We start from the raw sequence: 24,027 nt of genomic DNA on the forward strand, positions 1-24,027 counted from the left end.
AAAATTTTAATTGATAGTTTTTTGGATATTTAATTAATTGTTGTAATGCGTTTAACCTTTTTTTGTTTAATAATGTAGGAAAGGCTGTGTTTTGGGGAGGCAATTTTGAATAACATAGACTCATAGTAATCTTTACTCCTACTTTATTTCTTTTTTTTTCTACAAAATTAGGATTAGATTTGGTTAATTGAAGATGGGGGTTCAAAACCTATGGTCCATTTTGTCGCCTGTTCAATTCCATAAAAATTTAAGTGAATTAAAAGGGCAATTACTTGCTGTTGACTTGAGTATTTGGGTTTGTGAAAGTCAGAGTGTCAAACAGATGCAAGCAGTTGTATTAAAACCATTTCTGAGGTTTGTTTACTTATTGACTGTTTTCATAGTCTTTGTCTGGTTAAGTCACTGCTATCAGTGTGAACTAATTACCGTGCAACAAAATGTGTTTTTATATTAATTAACTCTGCAGTATATATAATAATAATATGCATGAAATATTCTTTATTTCGTCTTAGACTTTAGTCGGTACTAGGCGTACACCGAATCCGTGCCATTGATGTCCTATATTTTTATTGTCACTTCCTTGTGCACCCCCACATCATAACTTGCATCTACACATTCGTACCTTCGGGTACTATATCTGTACGATAAACTCACTGGGGTGCGATTCTGCAATAGCACCACATACTGTAGCATTTAATAATTCCATTCCAGTTACATGTGGCAATGTCATTGTATCTGCGAAATGCAGAAGAAAATTATTGGAAAATATTTTTTTTATATTTAAACTTTAAACCCCAAGCAAAAGCAATTTGGAGCAGCAGAACGATTAAAATCGAAATTTAAAGTGAATAACTTTATTAAAACCTATTCAATGTTTGATTCTTTTAATGATAAAACAATTTTGTCTGAGCTCTGTTGAAAACAATATATTCCTCAATTAGTCAATCTTTTTCTTTTCTTCTAGAAATTTATTTTTTCGGATAACTAATTTAACACAACTTGGCATCAAATTGGTTTTCGTCATAGAAGGGGAGGCACCAGAATTGAAATGTGAGACTATGATGAAAAGGCAAGGAAGACACAAACAAGGCCAGAGAGGTGCTGCTCCTTCTAAATCCAAACAGACTGGAAGAAGACACTTTCAAGCACGTCTTAAAGAGGTACAGTACATCTAGTTTTTGGTTTGTTCAATACAAAAGCTTTGAAAATCCTAGAGATGCTAGATTGTGAAGACACCATTTCAGAACATATTGAAAACTTCTGCAGGGCAATTCCAAAGATTACGCATCGTTGAATTGTTTTTTTTATTTGTCAGGGGGCAAATTTTAATTCATGATTTCTTTATCTTTTTAGTGCTGTGAAATGTTGGATTACCTTGGTATACCATGGGTACAAAGCAAAGGTGAAGCAGAGGCCATGTGTGCGTTTTTGAACGCCAATGGTGTAAGTTTGCATACAATAGATAAAAAACAATAGCAAAAACTGTAATAATTAAAGTCTGTCGCAACACAATTTTAGAAGTATGTAGCGAAGCAAATACCCAGTGGTATAACAGTTATGAGTGCTCACAAGTTAAACCCAGGGCCCTAGAGCGTAAGGGCCTAGAGCATGAGCAGCCCTGATGCAACTACCCAGCGTTGGAAGACCCCTTAGGAGTGCTAACCAGTGGTCTTTGCCTCCTGCATTACTCCACTCAAAATTGTTCCAAGATGCTAGTTAAAATCTCTTGTTAAAATTCAAAACATATACTGTATGTGAAAAAATACAGCCGGTGTACTCGCCATCTCATTGGTACTACAGTACTTTATTTTTTTGACTATTTTTCTTTCTTTGTAGTTGGTCGACGCTTGTATTACTCAAGATGGCGATGCATTTCTGTATGGTGCCAGAGTGGTGTATAGAAACTTTACACTTAATACTAAGGTTAGTAAATTATAGTAATAAGATACAACAATTTGCTAACACTTATTTTCACACATGGCACAAAGTGTTACTATACGACTCTCCCAGATTTTACTTTTCAAAAACTACTAAATTATTTCCTTATGCATTTTGAAAACCAGAAAAAATATAATTGAACAAATTGACACTAAAAACCAGTCTTGGTCGAGCGGTTAAGTCAGTGATGCCGCCAACCATAATTGTGATGGTAAAACATGTCTTCTTGGAAAAAGACCCAATGAATCATTTAAGCTCTGTCTACACTATCAAACTTTATGTGATGTGCCCATATATGGACAAGATGATATCATATCACTACCATATTTGAGCATATCACTACCATATTTGGGCACATCACACATTTTTTGTCAAACTAGTTTGATAGTGTAGACAAAGCTTAAGAAGAAAAGGAACCTTTTACTCTTTCATCTGTGGACAGATCAATGAGTAATTAGGTGGCAGCTGTACAAGATAAAAGGGCCCTTAGCGCAAAATAGACTTTGTATCTGTCGTCCACACTTGTGAACAATTTCAGCTGCAAAACAGAGTAATTCCTCACATTTACTTTTGTATTATTTTTTTTACAGGATCCTCATATAGATTGTTACCGCATGGATGATATTGAGATAAAATTAAAATTGAATCAAAATAGGCTAGTTGGTTTAGGAGTTCTGCTAGGGTGTGACTTTATACCAAAGGGAGTACCTGGTGTTGGTAAGGAAGGTGCAATGAAACTGATGAATGCATTAGAAGATAAAGTTGATGTTTTGCAAAGGTTCAATGAATGGTATCAGGGCTTTCCATTTCAATCGGCAGCGGAAAAGGATGTCATTAGGTGAGAATTCTTGTGCACTTTCATTCATTTTTTATATATTTACAGACATATTTATGCTAGTGTAGCCCTATACAGTAAGTGAATGTCACTCTACTATGGAGATCGTTCAATGAGAGACCTTGTGCGTTGAGGAGGAGAGACTTGTGTCGTGGAGTTGTGTTGAGCAATCCAATAAAGTTGTATTGTAGCTAACCTACTGTATGTCAAGGTTGGTAACTGCATACAATCAATGGTACACTAGAATACATAATTATTTTTGTTTGAGGCATACTCTGTTTAACATAAGTAAGGTATTTGTATTCATTTTCACTCCCCTATACTGCACCTTTATAGGAAAGCAATGAAAGTTCCTGGGTTTCCTAACCAAGCAGTTATTGAAGAGTTCTTAGTACCAAAGGATAAATTTCCAAAACAACCGTTCATTTGGGCTAGACCGAGCTTACGCAAAATAAAGGTAGGTTATAATGCATCAGGGGAAGTATATTCAGTAACCAAAATACGAGAACTGTTATGAGAAAACCGGAATTATGGTATTAACATATTTATTTACATATACAGTTTTTTCTATTTTCTCCTTCTACTCGGGAAAAAGAAAAAAAAGTCTGTTTAAAGTTGTTCAAGTTTTATTCGATGTTTTTATCCGTGTCTATTTTAATTGTTATTTACCTCCGCCAAGGAGGTATATGTAATCAATTGCGTTTGTCTGTTTGTTTGTTTATCTGTTTGTTTGTTAGCAGGATTACTCAAAAAGTAATTACAAGATTTTACCAAAATCAAAATACATATGTGGTCTAGGACCACTCCATTACATTTTGTAGGCAATCCGGACCACGGTCCCAATTCTGGACCACACTTAGTATAATTTTCAGACCTGCTAGTGTTAAAAGATAGGACAAAATTTTCAAAAGCCGGCAAGTAAACTGAAATTGCATTTTCTCAAGAACTACCTGTCCAAAAAACTTCATTTTTGTACAAGAGTCAAGAGTTATAATTTGTGATTTGTAATTTAAAAACATAATTTGATTTAATATACAGGTTTTTTAATACGAGTAGTTTTAAAAAACCTATTTATTTTAAAATTCACCCGTTTGTTTTTGCTGTTGCTGTTCTATTGTTAGTCAACTGATACTATTGTTAATTGAAAGGCTTGTTACATAACCATTACACCAACAACAACATTTGGTTGCATTGAACTATTTATTTTGTCATTTTATATATTTTTTTCTACGGAAGTGATTTACCTTGTTAAAACTACAAAATGACCTATTCAAAGTCTGATTTTATTAATCTTCATTTTTTCAGATTATAGATATTGAATTAAAAGATAATATTGAGATAATAAATAGATTATAGCACAAAAGAAAATTATTTGATTAAAAGATTTATTTATTGATTAATTCATTAATTTACAGATTTTATTTTTATTTATTAGGCTTATAACCTAACCAAACTTGACTGGCCAGAAGAGTATACAGAGGAGAAAGTTCTTCCTATGCTAACCTCTCATGATATGAATCAGATTGTTAAATATGGTATTGAAAACTGTACTAAATGTCTTAAGCCAGTGGAAGTAGTCAAAACTAGAGTAAGACAAGGCATACAGTGTGTGGAAATACACTGGGAAAGGCAAGGTACAGTAAATACCTCTTTACACTCAGTTTTCAGGACATTTATACCGCTTTCCAAAAGTTTACTATTACTGTTAAAGTATTATAATTTATAGACTTTATATTCATTAAAGATGTATTGTCCCCCTGGAAAAAAATAATTGTTTTAATTATTTTTCTTTATTATGCCACTTTAATGTCACATAATAGTTATTCACTTTGACCAAAAATTATTTACCTGAAAAAACTTTAATTTAAAGCAAAAAATAGTAAAATTGGCTGCCAGCCAATGGTTTTTTTTTTGTTGAATTTATCTGTTTATTTTGTTATTTTATAAGTGAAAACATTATTTTTTCTGGTTTTTTTTCTACTGAAGTGATTAACTTTGTTAAAACTACAAAATGGCCTATTCAAAGTCTGATTTTATTAATCTTCATTTTTCATGTTTTTGGGGGAAAATACATCTTTAATACATCATAATCATAAACAATTGGCATTGAAAAATATTCTAATACAAGAAAATGGCATTTTATTATTGTAATTTTAAACTCCATATTAGCAATTTGTACAGTCAACTCTCCCAAAACCAGACACCTGGCCAAATAAGTCTGGTTTTCCAGGAAACTCTGGAATTCGGAATGTGTTACTAATGGTAAAAATGAATTTGTGACTGTTTGGTATTGGGAGAGTTTCCGGTTTTCAGAGAGTCTGAAAATACAGTTTTAAACATTTTTAGATTTCAAGATGGAATTTTAGATTGATAAAGACAGTGGTATATACAGTATAATTTACTTATTTGTACAAGAGTTTGTTGATGCATAGTCTGTTGAAGATTTATAATTAAAAAACTTTTTTTTCTTTACACACTGGCAGACATATATATTTAATTAAAGTGGAACTAAAGATAAAGTTTTATATACCTTACAGATATTATTACAAGTAGTACAAGTGACACCGACAAGCCAGAATTTTACACAACAGTTGAAAGTTTACACCAGTTCAGTAATGCATTTCCTGAACTTTTTAACAGTTTCATGGAGATTAAGAATTCTAAGACTAAGAAAAAATGTAAGTGTTTTGAATGCATAGAACTCCAATGTCTTTTTTTATAAAGAGAATTTTTCAGTACTAGGTTTTTTGTTCAAGTACAAATTGTAGTTGATACAAGCTATATCTTTTGTATTTGTTTGTAGACCAGTCTAGGGTAAGCTGTTAACTCTAAAGCTCTGTCTACACTACTGTATCAAACTAGTTTGACCAACAAAGTAGTGTGCCAAAATATGGTAGTGATATGACATCATCATGTCCATATATGGGCACATCACATTTGACTAGTGCAGAGCTTAATCCTTCCTATCTCCTAGATCTTATATATTAATTCATCAGCCAAGTTGCTGTCTCTATTCATCCACTGATAAATTCACCCTTAAAGTACCTAAAGCAACAAGTTTCATTTGCCGCATAGGAATGCACTACCTTACAGTATACATCATTCGTCAATGTTGAAGAAGTTAAAATCTTTTCTCAAAACTCATTTTTATCACTCATATTTTATTCTTTACATTTTTAAAAGCGCTTTGAGACGTTTTTTGGTAAAGAGAGACTATTTTTTCTATCATTATTCTAAATATCATTGTATCATTTTTTTTTATTCATTCATTTTCTGTTAATTTATTTACAGCTAAGAAAGCAACTTCATGTACACAAGAAGGCAAAGAGACTGATGTTGATTCACTAACTGATGCTGTTAGTAAAATATCCCTGACAGAACCTAGCAGAGGGACAGATGAACTTGTTATTGTTGCTGAATTAAAAGACAAAGAATTAAAGAAACACTCGAAAGGGGTTGATCTGTCAAGTCACATGGTAGAAACTAAGGCACCACATGGAGTTACGATCCATGTAGGACAATCTAAGAAGATGTATTCTAAAGAGGATATTTGTGTATCAAAATCCAGATACACCAATGAAGCAGCATCGTCTCTTTTGAGAGGAGAGTCTACTGTGTTTGATAACGTCAAATCAGAGGACATAACATCTGGTACTAAACAGAATTCACTAGGGGATAGTTATAACTTAAACACTGCTAAAAGCAAAAACACATCAATTTCTGTCAATGGAAAAATATCAAAATCGCAAACAACAAAAGTTAGTAAATTTGATAATAAGAAAAAGAATGAAGGGTTTTCTGCAAACTTAACTGATTCACCACAAAATGATATCAGAGGTATTTCAGATTCTATTAATGTAGAGATGGATCTAGAGAATAGTTGGTTTGAAAGTATTTTCTTAGAAATGGAGTCCGATATTAAGAAAAGGAGAGATAACAAAAATAAGATCTCTAAAGGAGTCGTTAAAAATGACAAAAAGAAAACTTTAAAATGCAAAAAGAGTTTAGCTTCGAAAACTGACAGTAAAAATGAAATCCATAGCACTGAGAAACATATAGTGGAAGGTGTTGCAGACTCTGAAATTCTGCCGTTATGTGAACGGCTAATGAGAAAGTCTGTTGTGAAGAAAGAAAGCCATGGTAAGAAAGAAAAACCAAAGGATGTGAAAAAAGTTCAAGCTATCCCAGAGACGGAAGTGACTTCAGACATGTCAGATAATGTCAATGCTTTTAAACAGGTTGAAGAGAAGAATCATGTAAGTAATTCACCTGATATGGAAAAAGGCAAGAGCATTTTTATGGAATCTTGTAATGGTGATGCCTCTTGTTTCTCTGAGAAACATCTTCTAAAAAGTAGTGATGCAACTGGAGAGACAGCCATTAGTAGTAATTCTACTAAATTAACTCTACAACATGTACCTGATATTGGCAAAAGAGGTTGCCTCAAAGAGTCGCCAGCCAGCCTAGATCTTTCAGAAAGTTTCCATTGCCTTTCATTAACTTCACCAGATGAAAGATTATCAAATCAAAGAGAAATATCCTATAAGACTGAACAAGGTGAATTACCTGATGTCTCTATCCATGGTCAAATTCAAAAAGATTTCCCTGGTCTTTTTGACTGTACATTGCCTTCTTTATTGACTGGTGGTGAGTTAGTCTCACCAGCATCGGGTGATGGAAAAAGTAAATCTCTACTAAAAGATGCTGAATCCAGTTTAATAACAGATGATCAGGACACGTGTCAAAAGGTTCCAGTCTCTTATCAGATGACTAAAACATCTCAATCTGAAACTGTGAGTAACATGCAGCAGACAAAATGTCATGAACGTTCCACCAACAAGCTGAAACAAACTGTGAAGAACATAATGTATCCAGTACAGACTGCCAAATATGTTGAACCAGTAACAAACATGCCATATCCAAAGCCAGCAAAGACAACCACTATCATCCAGCAGTCCCGGGTTATTGGCAGTCGTAAAACGGATCATCTCAAGGAGACAAAAAGAGAAGAAATTAGTCCCACTTCAATTGTGTACAGTCCTGAACCAGTATCCCTGGAGGATCGTTTAAAGCAAAGACTTCAAAAATGCAAAGATGTACAAACTTTACAAACAATGGTCACAATGAAGAATGTTTTGAAAGCTCAACAGAAGAATTAAAATTGACCTATAAATGACAGTAGAACCCCTAGTAATGGGACACCTTCAGGAACAAACAAAGTGTAGGCTACTCTAAGGATGTCCCCAGAATAGAAGTTGGCTGTAGTGTTGAAATATATATTGTTGTTCCTCTTTCATTTCACATGAAAGTGCCCTCTTAACAGGGATGTCTCCTAAATATTATGGTATCCAAAAAGGGAGGTTCTACTGTACTTATTTTCTCAACACGATTTGAAAATATAAATAATAATTTTAATTTTCACGATCGACCCATTTACTAATGTGGAGGATCGTTCCACTGGAATAATTCCATATAAATGATTGTGGTCTTCATGGATGACGGCACACTGTTGTCACTTAGAATTTCGATCATTAGACGAACTACCAACTTTAACAGTATACATAATATATTTATTATCATAGTGTATCCATTTTATATTTATTGCCATTGTTTGTCATCAATTTTATCTATTTTAATGTTTTATATATTACAGACAGTGTAACTTTACGTATTTTCTTTCTATATATTTCGTATATTTTAAACAAATTACGTGTACGTGAGTTACCATTTATTCTATGCACTCTGGCCACGTAAATATTAGCCTACTTGCTTGAGGATGTTGGATCGTTGAAAAAATTGCATTCAATTTTATCTATTTTAATGTTTTTATATATTACAGTATTATCTTTTTTTTTTCTTATATTTTCTTATATTTCAAACCAACAGTGTAAAACACCAATAACAGGTTGAAAATAAAATAACTAAACTATAAAATATGAGCCAATATAAATATATACAAATGAAAAAAAGATTATTTAAATAATTTCATTAATAATACATTTAAATTGAGAAAAATTACAGTTAAAAATATCTAAAGAATTATTTTTTAAAGACATTTTTATTTTACGTATTTTCTTTACGTATTATTAATCTGTTTTAAACAAATTGCGTGTACGTGAGTTGCCATTCATTCTATCAACGTAAATACTACTTGCTTGAGGATGTTGGATCGTTGAAAAACTTGCAATCAAAGATGTGACAAATTAGGGTTTGCTAAAATTGTACTTTAATACGTCTCGCATAGAATATTTATGACATTTAAATTTATAAGAAATGTTTTATAATAAAATATATTTACACATTTGTTAATCCCAACACTACTTTTCTAGCATATTTTCTTTGGTATTGCGTAATTATTATTTTAGCATTAAAAGCTTATCCAAGCAAAAATGAGTATTACGATTTCGCATATTATAAAAATAATATTTGACACTGGTTTGAATACAGTACTGTAGTTGTTATGCAGTAGTAGGTTAGTTAGCCTTGTGCTCTAAAGCCTGTTTTCCTGTCGACGTTATTCGACGCTATCGTCGTTGATCGGTAACAGTTCAACGACGATCGTTTGAAAACGATCAAGTTGAAATGATAAAGATAGCGAGTACCTTTACCTGTAAATCGTTAACATTTCAATGTTTACGTATAGAAGATCGCCGATTATTGTTAGTGATTTGCACATTTCCGTCGGCTTTTCAAGTCTATACAGTAGACTAGTTCTATTACACTTAAATTCACTCTTCTCTGGTCTTATTAATCCAGAACTGATGTTTTACTTCTCTCTGCATTTTATGACAATACGGTGAATCCAAAGCTTTTCGAAACTGTCTGTGTTCTCTGTTGATAATGTCGAATTTGTATTGACCTTAAATCGTGAAATTATTAAATATTACTGTATAATGTTTAAAATCATACGAAATAGAAGTTTTACCGATGTTTGTTTTTACTAGGTAAAAACACATTATTTTGTTTCTGTCAATCATGTTGTAACATACGGCAATTAGCAACAATCTTTAAATAAGTGGTTAGTAGAAAGAAAGGTACTTCAGTCGGGAAAGGAATTTCACACCTTTTTGTCAAACTAGTCTGATATGTAGACAGAGTTTCATTTTAGGATAATACAGTCGTTTGGACAAAGTTAATGAAGTTAAATAATAAGTATGTCTTGATTGAACTTTACCGACAGGTAATTAATCATCTTCCGGATTTGTTAACAAAGGGGGAGAAATTGAAAAGCAGTGACTCGGGGGTGTTTGACATATTAAAGTTTAATGTGTGCCGTTATGATGTTTAGTTTTAAATAAAATGTATATGGTGATTTAGTCGCTTGTAAGGAGAACAAATGGTTTCCAATGGTTAAGTATAAGATAATAGGTGTTATGTTTCGGATTATAATACAATGGTTGACATTGGGTAAGACAATATAGTTTTTTGTGGGAATTGAATTAGTCATGGATACAAATAAAGATGCACCTGGTTAATTAAAACTAGTTAATAAAGTTGGTCCGGATATTTAGGATTTTAAAATAAAGGTTATTTAAGTATGTAAAATTAACTAATGAATGTATTCTTATTATTCTTTACCGACATGTACTTAACGGACAATGGAGTTGTTATTTAATTTGAAAAATACAATAGTTAACGATGGTCAGGAAGTTAGACAATGTATATTTGAAGTAGTGGAGGTAAATTTAAATGAGGTTAAGTATGCTTATTACAGTACATATGCATTTGTTCCGAGAAATGTTAACACATAGGAACATCGGCAATATAAACAAAAGGTGTATTATATAAGTTAAAGTGGCGGTAATTTTAAAAGATTTAAACAAAAGGTGTTTTAATATAATTTACAGTGGCGGGGGTTTTTTAAAGTTAGGCCAAGGTGTCGCGGTATAGCCCGGTAAGGGTGTTCGAGGAAGTGACGTCAATTAATCCTAATTCAGTAAAATTAATAAAACAAAAACAAAAATTAAGTAGGGACGCTACTTACTATAAACTTAGTGTGTATATACTGGAGTAAAACATCATTTTGAAATAATCAACCTGTACGAGTGTTACAACTCTCTTTCACGACAATACGAACCGGTATCAAATTACTAACTTAGTCGAAGATGAACTCCAATAAAAACAAAAAACAAAAGCAGATAATAAAACAATTACAATGAAATAAAATGAAACAAGGATATGACAATGACAATTGGCTGAAAAAAATTTAGTAAATGCCGAATGTAATCCTTTGACTGTATATAACTCTCGAATATTTTGTCATCTTTACCTCATTACACAACGCTACAGCCTGACAGACTTAGCATATTCAACCAAAAACCAACAACTAGTTACTATGGGTTCCGTGATTGAACTTACTATGGACTGTGTGGGGAAGCAACTTAATGAAACAAAAGATACACGGCGCTTCGACACAATGTTCCGACAGGAAATACAACAATGATAATTGGCTGAAACAAATTCAGTAAATGCCGAATGTAATCCTTTGAATGTATATAACTCTCGAATATTTTGTCATCTTTACCTCATTCTACAACGCTACAGCCTGACAGACTTAGCATATTCAACCAAAAACCAACAACTAGTTACTATGGGTTCCGTGATTGAAATAATTGATCTTACTATGGACTCTGATGTCGAAGAAGATGTTATATAATATAAGCAGTGATTCAGAATTTGAAGACGAAGACATACTAGCTATGACTGGTGCCTATTTTACAGCAAAGGAGGAGGAAGAGATGAGGGAAGAGATGGGGGATATGACGTGTTTAATGGCGATTCAACCCCCACCTCCAATGAACGTTGATTTCAATAATGTATCTAATACTGAAGAAGACGAACATTATAGATCGAGAATAATTTCTGAAGAGGAGAGGATTGTATACGACGACACGTGATCGGTAGTTGACTACCACCTATTTCTGGCAAGAAAAGCCGATGTAGAAGATGAGGTAGAAGATGAGGTGTTTGCGGAAGAGTACCTGAACCCTGTGCTGGAGGCGGAGATTAAGAAAGAAACTACCGAACTTGAGTACAAAGAGATAATGAGAACAATTGAGAAGGTTTTCATAGAAGAATTTATATTCATTCTGAAGGACATGGTTGAACGTTATAACTTTCACGGCTCAAGATATGAACAACTCCTAACATTTTTTCGACCAATTCTGGCATTGAAACTTGTGGACAATAGCGCTACCCATTTTGAATGGGCGCTAAACTACTTTCATTTACGTTGTATAAATGTTGATGCGTTTGCTAAAGCCATAAAGTTGATTACAAATGATTCAGAACTTTTTAATAAGATTCTTTACCAATTGTAATTTGTACAAATTTAAAATAATATCTTAACACTTTTTTTAATTAATGTTACATTATATTTTTATATTTCTTATTTCTTTTCGGTAAATTTATTATTATTATGGTTGTAAATTATATTGAAATAGAATATGTGTTAAAATAAAGGTTTTGTTTTTTCTTTTAAAAGCAACAACAACGAAAATGAATTTGATCTTTGCGTGTTATTTAAGTATTTTATTTATTTTTTTAATTTTCATTTGGGTGAATGAGGGTAATGAGTATGGATGAGTACTTAAGAAAAGTATATTATTACGATCCTAAGTATCCTGATAGTTTTGGTGGTGTGGACCGACTTTATCAAAATGTAAAATACGATTTAAATATTACCAAGAGACAAGTTCATGACTGACTGAGCAAGCAAGATACATATACATTACACAAATCCATTCAACGTAAATTCAAACGAAACTGGGTACTTGTAAGTGTTATTGATGAACAATGGGGAATGGATTTGGAAAAATAACGTGTATAAAATTTGATTCAGACAAACTGTTTGACTTTAAATTTCCAAAAATCAAAGGAAGTCAATTTTGAAATAGTTGGTAGCATGGTACAAGGAATCGGACTGGAAAAAATAACAACAACTAATCCTAACAAAATACCCCGTAAACCAAAATCTCACTCTCTACCATTCAAAAACAACATTTTTGATGTAGCGATTTTTTCAAGCGGTATTGTCATGAACGTATTGAAAAGAAAATAGTTTTATTGTCAATGATTTGTCAAGTGTTTTATTTTAATTTCAATTACTGTTGTATTGTATTTAGTTTTACCCGTTCATGTTGGCATGATCAATATTTGCTCAAACTCCATTTTATCGTTATGTTTGTAGTTTTTTAGAGCTTCCCGATCATCGTAATAATGATATAACTAGAATTCGTAAACGTGTGTTAGATTCCACGCGTATTATATACATATTGTCTTACTTTAATTCCTTCTCTCGTTATTCACCCGATGTAGTTTGATCAAACAATTGTACCTGAGCCTGAAAGGTTAGTTGTTATGGTACAAGGAATCGGCCCGGAAAATAATTTGTTTTCTTTTCTGTTAAATTATTATTATGTTTGTGAATTGTGTATTGCAATAGATTTGTTTAATGAAATTAAATTAATTAGGCCAATGTTTTGACTTAATTTACTGTCAGTGTAAATTTGTAAAAGTAGTTTTCCTACTTTAATTCACGGTAAATTTATTTATCGACTTAATTTAATTTGTTTTCTTTTCTGTTGTTGTTAAATGTAATTGCAAACACACATAATAAATGATTGTGATTATAAATATTCTGTTTACTTCTTTTAATTTTAAACAGTGCAATAGATCTGTAATGTAAAGTTATATTTTATATATAATAAGTAATATTACAAAAATAAACATACAAAATGTATAAAGCATAGATTAATTAAATTTAAATACAATTTCTTTATTTCAAAATGAATTTCATTTTCTACGTGTTTTCAATTTTAAATCTTTTAAGAAAGACACAATAGGTACTGCTAAAAAAAATAAAACGCACACAAAAGAAAACAAATTTGAGACGCACGATATGTAACGACGGTTTCAATAAAAAGGCATATTATAAATGTATTTTTACCAAATTTATAAAGTAAAGTGTTATTATTGAGAAATATACATTTTAGATAAATGATAACACATCTAAAATTAATTAGAGAGATCAATACAATATGGTGTTCATAATAATTTGTTTTGATGACTAGAGGAAACATCTGAAGACATTCAACAAAAAACAAGCGTTAACACCATACCAGTCACTAAGAATGCTACTACTCTGAAAAAAACATCTCCCTTCAAGCACAGAAACAAATTCTGAACGAAAATAAAAAATAAAATAATTAGTAAACGAAACACGCGCATTATAAATAAAATGAATAATTTAAGAATATTTGTTAAAATACCCACGAACAAAACAAAAAAAAGAAACATACTAACCGATTTATCGTCATTACGAAGTTCAAATAACGAAAACTTTTCCTTGAAAAATCCACAAGAGACACGTTTTACATTTTCTAACTGCATTTCAGTGTCACATTGTTTCGCAACACATGTACATAAAACGAGTCCTGTCACAAATCTGCCGACATTTATTTTTTTATCGCTCATCATTTGTTCTAATACATAATACAGCGCTTCCGAAGAAATATCTTTACACAATTCTAACACATTAAAATTGTTTTCCAACTCTTTACAAGCATGAATAGTACTCTGGATGATGGGTGAATCCAAAACAATTAACTCCGTCAATTTATATTCAATGTATACTAAAACTACTTCCTCTAAATCAACCATAACGCTCGACAAAACAAATGATAATGGATGTAATTACCAAGAAAGTTACAACTTAAAACATTTATTTTTGTTTTTAAAAAGAAGTTGTAACATAGAAACTAATTTTGTCAGGAAATGTGTTTTTATTATTTATGTGATTTATTTGTGTTTAGAAAGTTACAACATTAACATTTAATTTTGTCAAAAAAAAAAATGTGAATATACGGAGCCGAATGTAATTTTTAATCCTTAGTATAGTGAGAGATTTTATATATGAAAAAAAAAAAAAAGAGCGAACGGAAACTAATGATTGCAGATTAGCCATATAGAAATGGATTGAAATTGGAAATCCACATGATCAAAGAAAAGAAACCATCGTTCCGACAGAAGCTAATGACAATTACAAAGGATGACACAGTTTGAATATAATAATTACCGTAAAACATAATTAAATGTTGTCAAGATAGTTGTCAAAAATAAATAAAATATATTATACTGAATTTACTTTGTACATTTATTTAATTTAGGCCGTAATTAGGGTTGTTGTTCATTTATGATTGTGAAAAATATACATACGAATAAAACAGCTATATATATATATATATATAAAAAAAATAATGATTCAGTGTTATAATTTTATTTACCTGTCATTATGTTAAATAAAACATATTCTAAATTAAATTTATATCATGTTAGATATATTTTCAAGAACATTTGTTACATAAAAATAAATTTGTAAAGAAATTGGTTACATAAGATAAATTTGTTAAGAAGTTTGTTTCATAAAAATATTTGTGTAGATAAATTTGTTACATGAAAATAAATTTTTCAAAATATTTGTTACATAAAAATAAATTTGTAAAGAAATTCGTTACATAAATTTATTTTTTACAAGAAGTTTGTAACAGAAAATTATTTTGCTAAGAATTAGTTGCATCAATTGATTTTATCAACCGTATGTAACATAAAGAATTATTTTGTTGAAAAAAATATTTTGTCATTCAGTCCATTTGATCAATAGGCCTAGTTCGTTTAAGTTTTTAAGAATTATTTGTGTAATATTCATATTTATTTTTAACCTTTGTAATTATTTTGTAAATATCATTTATGCAATATTTTTGTGTGTAAATATTTGAATTTATTTATACTTTTTGTATGGAAATAATTATACTAATATTAAATATCATTATTTGTTTATAAATGTAATTGTGATTATAGATTTATTCTTTATAAGTATGTCGATTAATTTCAGAATCAAAAACTTGTTACATAAGAAAAAAAAAAATGGTCATGAAATTCGTTAAATAAAAAATAATTTATCAAGAATCTTTTTACATAAATTTTATTTTATCATTAAATTTGTTACATAAAAATAATTTGTCAAGAATCTTTTTGCATAAAATTTATTTTGTCATTAAGTTTGTTACATAAAAAAAAAAAAAATTGTTTCATGAATCTTGTTACATTTTTTAAATTTTTGTTTTCAACTACTTATATGAAAATTCAAGTTAAGAACGCAGTATAATGACAATGACTGGGCGTTTAGTAACACCTTTCACCGCGGTGATTAGCGGACAGACTTCCTCCGGTAACTCGGTATTTGTTAACAATCTTTTAGAAAATAATTACTTTAAAAAAATAAAACAAGTCGTTTGATGATATGACAAAGTGTTATGGCGAATATCAAACTTAGTTTGAGAAGTAAATACTGTTTGTGTTTACATGCGTGTCATAGTAGAGTCCGCAGAGACCTACAGATTTAAATTTAGAAATTAAAGATATGTCCATCAGGGAATGGCTGAATGAGCTCTCCCATTATTTAAAATGTTGGATGAAATGTGCTAATGTAAAAGAAGATGATGCTGCAGGCATTTTATCAAGTTATAAATAATGAATTTTAACATTTGTTTTTTGCTCATCACTGCATATTCAAATTAGTGTGTATGCAACCATAGTAAATTTAATAAGTTCTTGCGCTGTGCGCTTACGTCCTAGTGAAGCTTAAATACAGCCCAATTTCAAGGGCCTATATATGCCTATCAAACGTATTTTAAAACTAGGCCTGTGAATTGGGCTGTATTTAAGCTTCACTAGGACGTAAGCGCACAGCGCAAGAACTTATTAAATTTACTATGGTTGCATACACACTAATTTGAATATGCAGTGATGAGCAAAAAACAAATGTTAAAATTCATTATTTATAACTTGATAAAATGCCTGCAGCATCATCTTCTTTTACATTAGCACATTTCATCCAACATTTTAAATAATGGGAGAGCTCATTCAGCCATTCCCTGATGGACATATCTTTAATTTCTAAATTTAAATCTGTAGGTCTCTGCGGACTCTACTATGACACGCATGTAAACACAAACAGTATTTACTTCTCAAACTAAGTTTGATATTCGCCATAACACTTTGTCATATCATCAAACGACTTGTTTTATTTTTTTAAAGTAATTATTTTCTAAAAGATTGTTAACAAATACCGAGTTACCGGAGGAAGTCTGTCCGCTAATCACCGCGGTGAAAGGTGTTACTAAACGCCCAGTCATTGTCATTATACTGCGTTCTTAACTTGAATTTTCATATAAGTAGTTGAAAACAAAAATTTAAAAAATGTAACAAGATTCATGAAACAATTTTTTTTTTTTTTTATGTAACAAACTTAATGACAAAATAAATTTTATGCAAAAAGATTCTTGACAAATTATTTTTATGTAACAAATTTAATGATAAAATAAAATTTATGTAAAAAGATTCTTGATAAATTATTTTTTATTTAACGAATTTCATGACCATTTTTTTTTTTCTTATGTAACAAGTTTTTGATTCTGAAATTAATCGACATACTTATAAAGAATAAATCTATAATCACAATTACATTTATAAACAAATAATGATATTTAATATTAGTATAATTATTTCCATACAAAAAGTATAAATAAATTCAAATATTTACACACAAAAATATTGCATAAATGATATTTACAAAATAATTACAAAGGTTAAAAATAAATATGAATATTACACAAATAATTCTTAAAAACTTAAACGAACTAGGCCTATTGATCAAATGGACTGAATGACAAAATATTTTTTTCAACAAAATAATTCTTTATGTTACATACGGTTGATAAAATCAATTGATGCAACTAATTCTTAGCAAAATAATTTTCTGTTACAAACTTCTTGTAAAAAATAAATTTATGTAACGAATTTCTTTACAAATTTATTTTTATGTAACAAATATTTTGAAAAATTTATTTTCATGTAACAAATTTATCTACACAAATATTTTTATGAAACAAACTTCTTAACAAATTTATCTTATGTAACCAATTTCTTTACAAATTTATTTTTATGTAACAAATGTTCTTGAAAATATATCTAACATGATATAAATTTAATTTAGAATATGTTTTATTTAACATAATGACAGGTAAATAAAATTATAACACTGAATCATTATTTTTTTTATATATATATATATATATAGCTGTTTTATTCGTATGTATATTTTTCACAATCATAAATGAACAACAACCCTAATTACGGCCTAAATTAAATAAATGTACAAAGTAAATTCAGTATAATATATTTTATTTATTTTTGACAACTATCTTGACAACATTTAATTATGTTTTACGGTAATTATTATATTCAAACTGTGTCATCCTTTGTAATTGTCATTAGCTTCTGTCGGAACGATGGTTTCTTTTCTTTGATCATGTGGATTTCCAATTTCAATCCATTTCTATATGGCTAATCTGCAATCATTAGTTTCCGTTCGCTCTTTTTTTTTTTTTTCATATATAAAATCTCTCACTATACTAAGGATTAAAAATTACATTCGGCTCCGTATATTCACATTTTTTTTTTTGACAAAATTAAATGTTAATGTTGTAACTTTCTAAACACAAATAAATCACATAAATAATAAAAACACATTTCCTGACAAAATTAGTTTCTATGTTACAACTTCTTTTTAAAAACAAAAATAAATGTTTTAAGTTGTAACTTTCTTGGTAATTACATCCATTATCATTTGTTTTGTCGAGCGTTATGGTTGATTTAGAGGAAGTAGTTTTAGTATACATTGAATATAAATTGACGGAGTTAATTGTTTTGGATTCACCCATCATCCAGAGTACTATTCATGCTTGTAAAGAGTTGGAAAACAATTTTAATGTGTTAGAATTGTGTAAAGATATTTCTTCGGAAGCGCTGTATTATGTATTAGAACAAATGATGAGCGATAAAAAAATAAATGTCGGCAGATTTGTGACAGGACTCGTTTTATGTACATGTGTTGCGAAACAATGTGACACTGAAATGCAGTTAGAAAATGTAAAACGTGTCTCTTGTGGATTTTTCAAGGAAAAGTTTTCGTTATTTGAACTTCGTAATGACGATAAATCGGTTAGTATGTTTCTTTTTTTTGTTTTGTTCGTGGGTATTTTAACAAATATTCTTAAATTATTCATTTTATTTATAATGCGCGTGTTTCGTTTACTAATTATTTTATTTTTTATTTTCGTTCAGAATTTGTTTCTGTGCTTGAAGGGAGATGTTTTTTTCAGAGTAGTAGCATTCTTAGTGACTGGTATGGTGTTAACGCTTGTTTTTTGTTGAATGTCTTCAGATGTTTCCTCTAGTCATCAAAACAAATTATTATGAACACCATATTGTATTGATCTCTCTAATTAATTTTAGATGTGTTATCATTTATCTAAAATGTATATTTCTCAATAATAACACTTTACTTTATAAATTTGGTAAAAATACATTTATAATATGCCTTTTTATTGAAACCGTCGTTACATATCGTGCGTCTCAAATTTGTTTTCTTTTGTGTGCGTTTTATTTTTTTTAGCAGTACCTATTGTGTCTTTCTTAAAAGATTTAAAATTGAAAACACGTAGAAAATGAAATTCATTTTGAAATAAAGAAATTGTATTTAAATTTAATTAATCTATGCTTTATACATTTTGTATGTTTATTTTTGTAATATTACTTATTATATATAAAATATAACTTTACATTACAGATCTATTGCACTGTTTAAAATTAAAAGAAGTAAACAGAATATTTATAATCACAATCATTTATTATGTGTGTTTGCAATTACATTTAACAACAACAGAAAAGAAAACAAATTAAATTAAGTCGATAAATAAATTTACCGTGAATTAAAGTAGGAAAACTACTTTTACAAATTTACACTGACAGTAAATTAAGTCAAAACATTGGCCTAATTAATTTAATTTCATTAAACAAATCTATTGCAATACACAATTCACAAACATAATAATAATTTAACAGAAAAGAAAACAAATTATTTTCCGGGCCGATTCCTTGTACCATAACAACTAACCTTTCAGGCTCAGGTACAATTGTTTGATCAAACTACATCGGGTGAATAACGAGAGAAGGAATTAAAGTAAGACAATATGTATATAATACGCGTGGAATCTAACACACGTTTACGAATTCTAGTTATATCATTATTACGATGATCGGGAAGCTCTAAAAAACTACAAACATAACGATAAAATGGAGTTTGAGCAAATATTGATCATGCCAACATGAACGGGTAAAACTAAATACAATACAACAGTAATTGAAATTAAAATAAAACACTTGACAAATCATTGACAATAAAACTATTTTCTTTTCAATACGTTCATGACAATACCGCTTGAAAAAATCGCTACATCAAAAATGTTGTTTTTGAATGGTAGAGAGTGAGATTTTGGTTTACGGGGTATTTTGTTAGGATTAGTTGTTGTTATTTTTTCCAGTCCGATTCCTTGTACCATGCTACCAACTATTTCAAAATTGACTTCCTTTGATTTTTGGAAATTTAAAGTCAAACAGTTTGTCTGAATCAAATTTTATACACGTTATTTTTCCAAATCCATTCCCCATTGTTCATCAATAACACTTACAAGTACCCAGTTTCGTTTGAATTTACGTTGAATGGATTTGTGTAATGTATATGTATCTTGCTTGCTCAGTCAGTCATGAACTTGTCTCTTGGTAATATTTAAATCGTATTTTACATTTTGATAAAGTCGGTCCACACCACCAAAACTATCAGGATACTTAGGATCGTAATAATATACTTTTCTTAAGTACTCATCCATACTCATTACCCTCATTCACCCAAATGAAAATTAAAAAAATAAATAAAATACTTAAATAACACGCAAAGATCAAATTCATTTTCGTTGTTGTTGCTTTTAAAAGAAAAAACAAAACCTTTATTTTAACACATATTCTATTTCAATATAATTTACAACCATAATAATAATAAATTTACCGAAAAGAAATAAGAAATATAAAAATATAATGTAACATTAATTAAAAAAAGTGTTAAGATATTATTTTAAATTTGTACAAATTACAATTGGTAAAGAATCTTATTAAAAAGTTCTGAATCATTTGTAATCAACTTTATGGCTTTAGCAAACGCATCAACATTTATACAACGTAAATGAAAGTAGTTTAGCGCCCATTCAAAATGGGTAGCGCTATTGTCCACAAGTTTCAATGCCAGAATTGGTCGAAAAAATGTTAGGAGTTGTTCATATCTTGAGCCGTGAAAGTTATAACGTTCAACCATGTCCTTCAGAATGAATATAAATTCTTCTATGAAAACCTTCTCAATTGTTCTCATTATCTCTTTGTACTCAAGTTCGGTAGTTTCTTTCTTAATCTCCGCCTCCAGCACAGGGTTCAGGTACTCTTCCGCAAACACCTCATCTTCTACCTCATCTTCTACATCGGCTTTTCTTGCCAGAAATAGGTGGTAGTCAACTACCGATCACGTGTCGTCGTATACAATCCTCTCCTCTTCAGAAATTATTCTCGATCTATAATGTTCGTCTTCTTCAGTATTAGATACATTATTGAAATCAACGTTCATTGGAGGTGGGGGTTGAATCGCCATTAAACACGTCATATCCCCCATCTCTTCCCTCATCTCTTCCTCCTCCTTTGCTGTAAAATAGGCACCAGTCATAGCTAGTATGTCTTCGTCTTCAAATTCTGAATCACTGCTTATATTATATAACATCTTCTTCGACATCAGAGTCCATAGTAAGATCAATTATTTCAATCACGGAACCCATAGTAACTAGTTGTTGGTTTTTGGTTGAATATGCTAAGTCTGTCAGGCTGTAGCGTTGTAGAATGAGGTAAAGATGACAAAATATTCGAGAGTTATATACATTCAAAGGATTACATTCGGCATTTACTGAATTTGTTTCAGCCAATTATCATTGTTGTATTTCCTGTCGGAACATTGTGTCGAAGCGCCGTGTATCTTTTGTTTCATTAAGTTGCTTCCCCACACAGTCCATAGTAAGTTCAATCACGGAACCCATAGTAACTAGTTGTTGGTTTTTGGTTGAATATGCTAAGTCTGTCAGGCTGTAGCGTTGTGTAATGAGGTAAAGATGACAAAATATTCGAGAGTTATATACAGTCAAAGGATTACATTCGGCATTTACTAAATTTTTTTCAGCCAATTGTCATTGTCATATCCTTGTTTCATTTTATTTCATTGTAATTGTTTTATTATCTGCTTTTGTTTTTTGTTTTTATTGGAGTTCATCTTCGACTAAGTTAGTAATTTGATACCGGTTCGTATTGTCGTGAAAGAGAGTTGTAACACTCGTACAGGTTGATTATTTCAAAATGATGTTTTACTCCAGTATATACACACTAAGTTTATAGTAAGTAGCGTCCCTACTTAATTTTTGTTTTTGTTTTATTAATTTTACTGAATTAGGATTAATTGACGTCACTTCCTCGAACACCCTTACCGGGCTATACCGCGACACCTTGGCCTAACTTTAAAAAACCCCCGCCACTGTAAATTATATTAAAACACCTTTTGTTTAAATCTTTTAAAATTACCGCCACTTTAACTTATATAATACACCTTTTGTTTATATTGCCGATGTTCCTATGTGTTAACATTTCTCGGAACAAATGCATATGTACTGTAATAAGCATACTTAACCTCATTTAAATTTACCTCCACTACTTCAAATATACATTGTCTAACTTCCTGACCATCGTTAACTATTGTATTTTTCAAATTAAATAACAACTCCATTGTCCGTTAAGTACATGTCGGTAAAGAATAATAAGAATACATTCATTAGTTAATTTTACATACTTAAATAACCTTTATTTTAAAATCCTAAATATCCGGACCAACTTTATTAACTAGTTTTAATTAACCAGGTGCATCTTTATTTGTATCCATGACTAATTCAATTCCCACAAAAAACTATATTGTCTTACCCAATGTCAACCATTGTATTATAATCCGAAACATAACACCTATTATCTTATACTTAACCATTGGAAACCATTTGTTCTCCTTACAAGCGACTAAATCACCATATACATTTTATTTAAAACTAAACATCATAACGGCACACATTAAACTTTAATATGTCAAACACCCCCGAGTCACTGCTTTTCAATTTCTCCCCCTTTGTTAACAAATCCGGAAGATGATTAATTACCTGTCGGTAAAGTTCAATCAAGACATACTTATTATTTAACTTCATTAACTTTGTCCAAACGACTGTATTATCCTAAAATGAAACTCTGTCTACATATCAGACTAGTTTGACAAAAAGGTGTGAAATTCCTTTCCCGACTGAAGTACCTTTCTTTCTACTGTGGTTGTTTTCTATTCTCTTTTAATATCATCATAGTCAATTAATATATTATTTTCATTATTATCACATTATTGTTATTTTCTAATGTTCTTAACCATTACAATAATAACAATTTTGTAAATTCACTTTATATTGTATATTACCTCATTTTTTCATTCATTTTATTTGTATTTTCTATACTACACTTACAAAACAAGTTTAAAAAGCAAAACAAAAGTTAACACAAAGATGATATGCCTATGGCATCGTTAACCCTTTTGTTTCCTAGCATCGTTATAACATATACTGTATAATGTCCTTATAGTTAACATATATTTCATTAAAAATATTTTACACAGAAATAACAATTTTCCTTTTGTGAGTTTTTCATTTTTAATTGTTTTCATTGTAGAACTCTTATTTTATAATTTATATATGTACAAGATAAAACAAATAAAAAATCATAATTGTGGCTGTTAATCAATGAAATATAATGAAGATACCGCCAATTAACTTTACTTTGAAGTTGAATCACTTGAATATTTTTGTAATTATACTGTAATAATTTCACCATTTTGAAGTGGGTTTCAAATAAATTATACAGGAGAATTATTCTGAAATTGATTGTACCTCATGGTAATACAATACAGGCTTGGTATTAAAAGCTGCTGGCGTTAAGTGTGTTTTGTAGGCCTATTATTTAAATTAATATATCGAAATGTTTGGCACAGTTTGCCGTGGAAAAGTTAGACGGTCATCATTATGGAGAACCGTATCTTGATCTACGGCGGCCTTACTCACATATTCCTGAAAAATAACATTTACATCATTCCATTACACATACCATTTACTCAATTCATTACAGTAAATATTATCATTATTAGAATTATGAGTGTAATAATATCGTCAAACCGGGCGTCACACTCATAA

General features: G+C 30.1%; 1 protein-coding gene across 1 annotated transcript; it reads left to right on the forward strand.

The window, feature by feature from the left end:
• Window positions 1-183: 183 nt before the first annotated feature.
• Window positions 184-9,090, forward strand: LOC144847719 (uncharacterized). Its single transcript, XM_078704215.1, has 9 exons — window positions 184-354; window positions 965-1,160; window positions 1,354-1,443; window positions 1,837-1,923; window positions 2,529-2,776; window positions 3,110-3,230; window positions 4,209-4,407; window positions 5,311-5,451; window positions 6,065-9,090. Exons 1-9 carry the CDS (start codon window positions 194-196, stop codon window positions 7,930-7,932), a joined length of 3,111 nt encoding a protein of 1,036 aa, XP_078560341.1. The 5' UTR covers window positions 184-193; the 3' UTR covers window positions 7,933-9,090.
• Window positions 9,091-24,027: the final 14,937 nt, after the last annotated feature.

This window comes from Antedon bifida, chromosome 7 (assembly GCF_963402885.1).
Source record: "Antedon bifida chromosome 7, ecAntBifi1.1, whole genome shotgun sequence".
Lineage (NCBI taxonomy): Eukaryota > Metazoa > Echinodermata > Crinoidea > Comatulida > Antedonidae > Antedon > Antedon bifida.

What these genes read in the sequence shown, in the direction of transcription:
- LOC144847719 (XM_078704215.1), top strand. Translation starts at nt 194, where the DNA reads ATGGGGGTTCAAAACCTATGGTCCATTTTGTCGCCTGTTCAATTCCAT. An exon ending in TTCAAGCACGTCTTAAAGAG is followed by an intron (nt 1,161 to 1,353) that starts GTACAGTACATC and finishes TTATCTTTTTAG; the next exon opens with TGCTGTGAAATGTTGGATTA. An exon ending in TTCTAAGACTAAGAAAAAAT is followed by an intron (nt 5,452 to 6,064) that starts GTAAGTGTTTTG and finishes ATTTATTTACAG; the next exon opens with CTAAGAAAGCAACTTCATGT.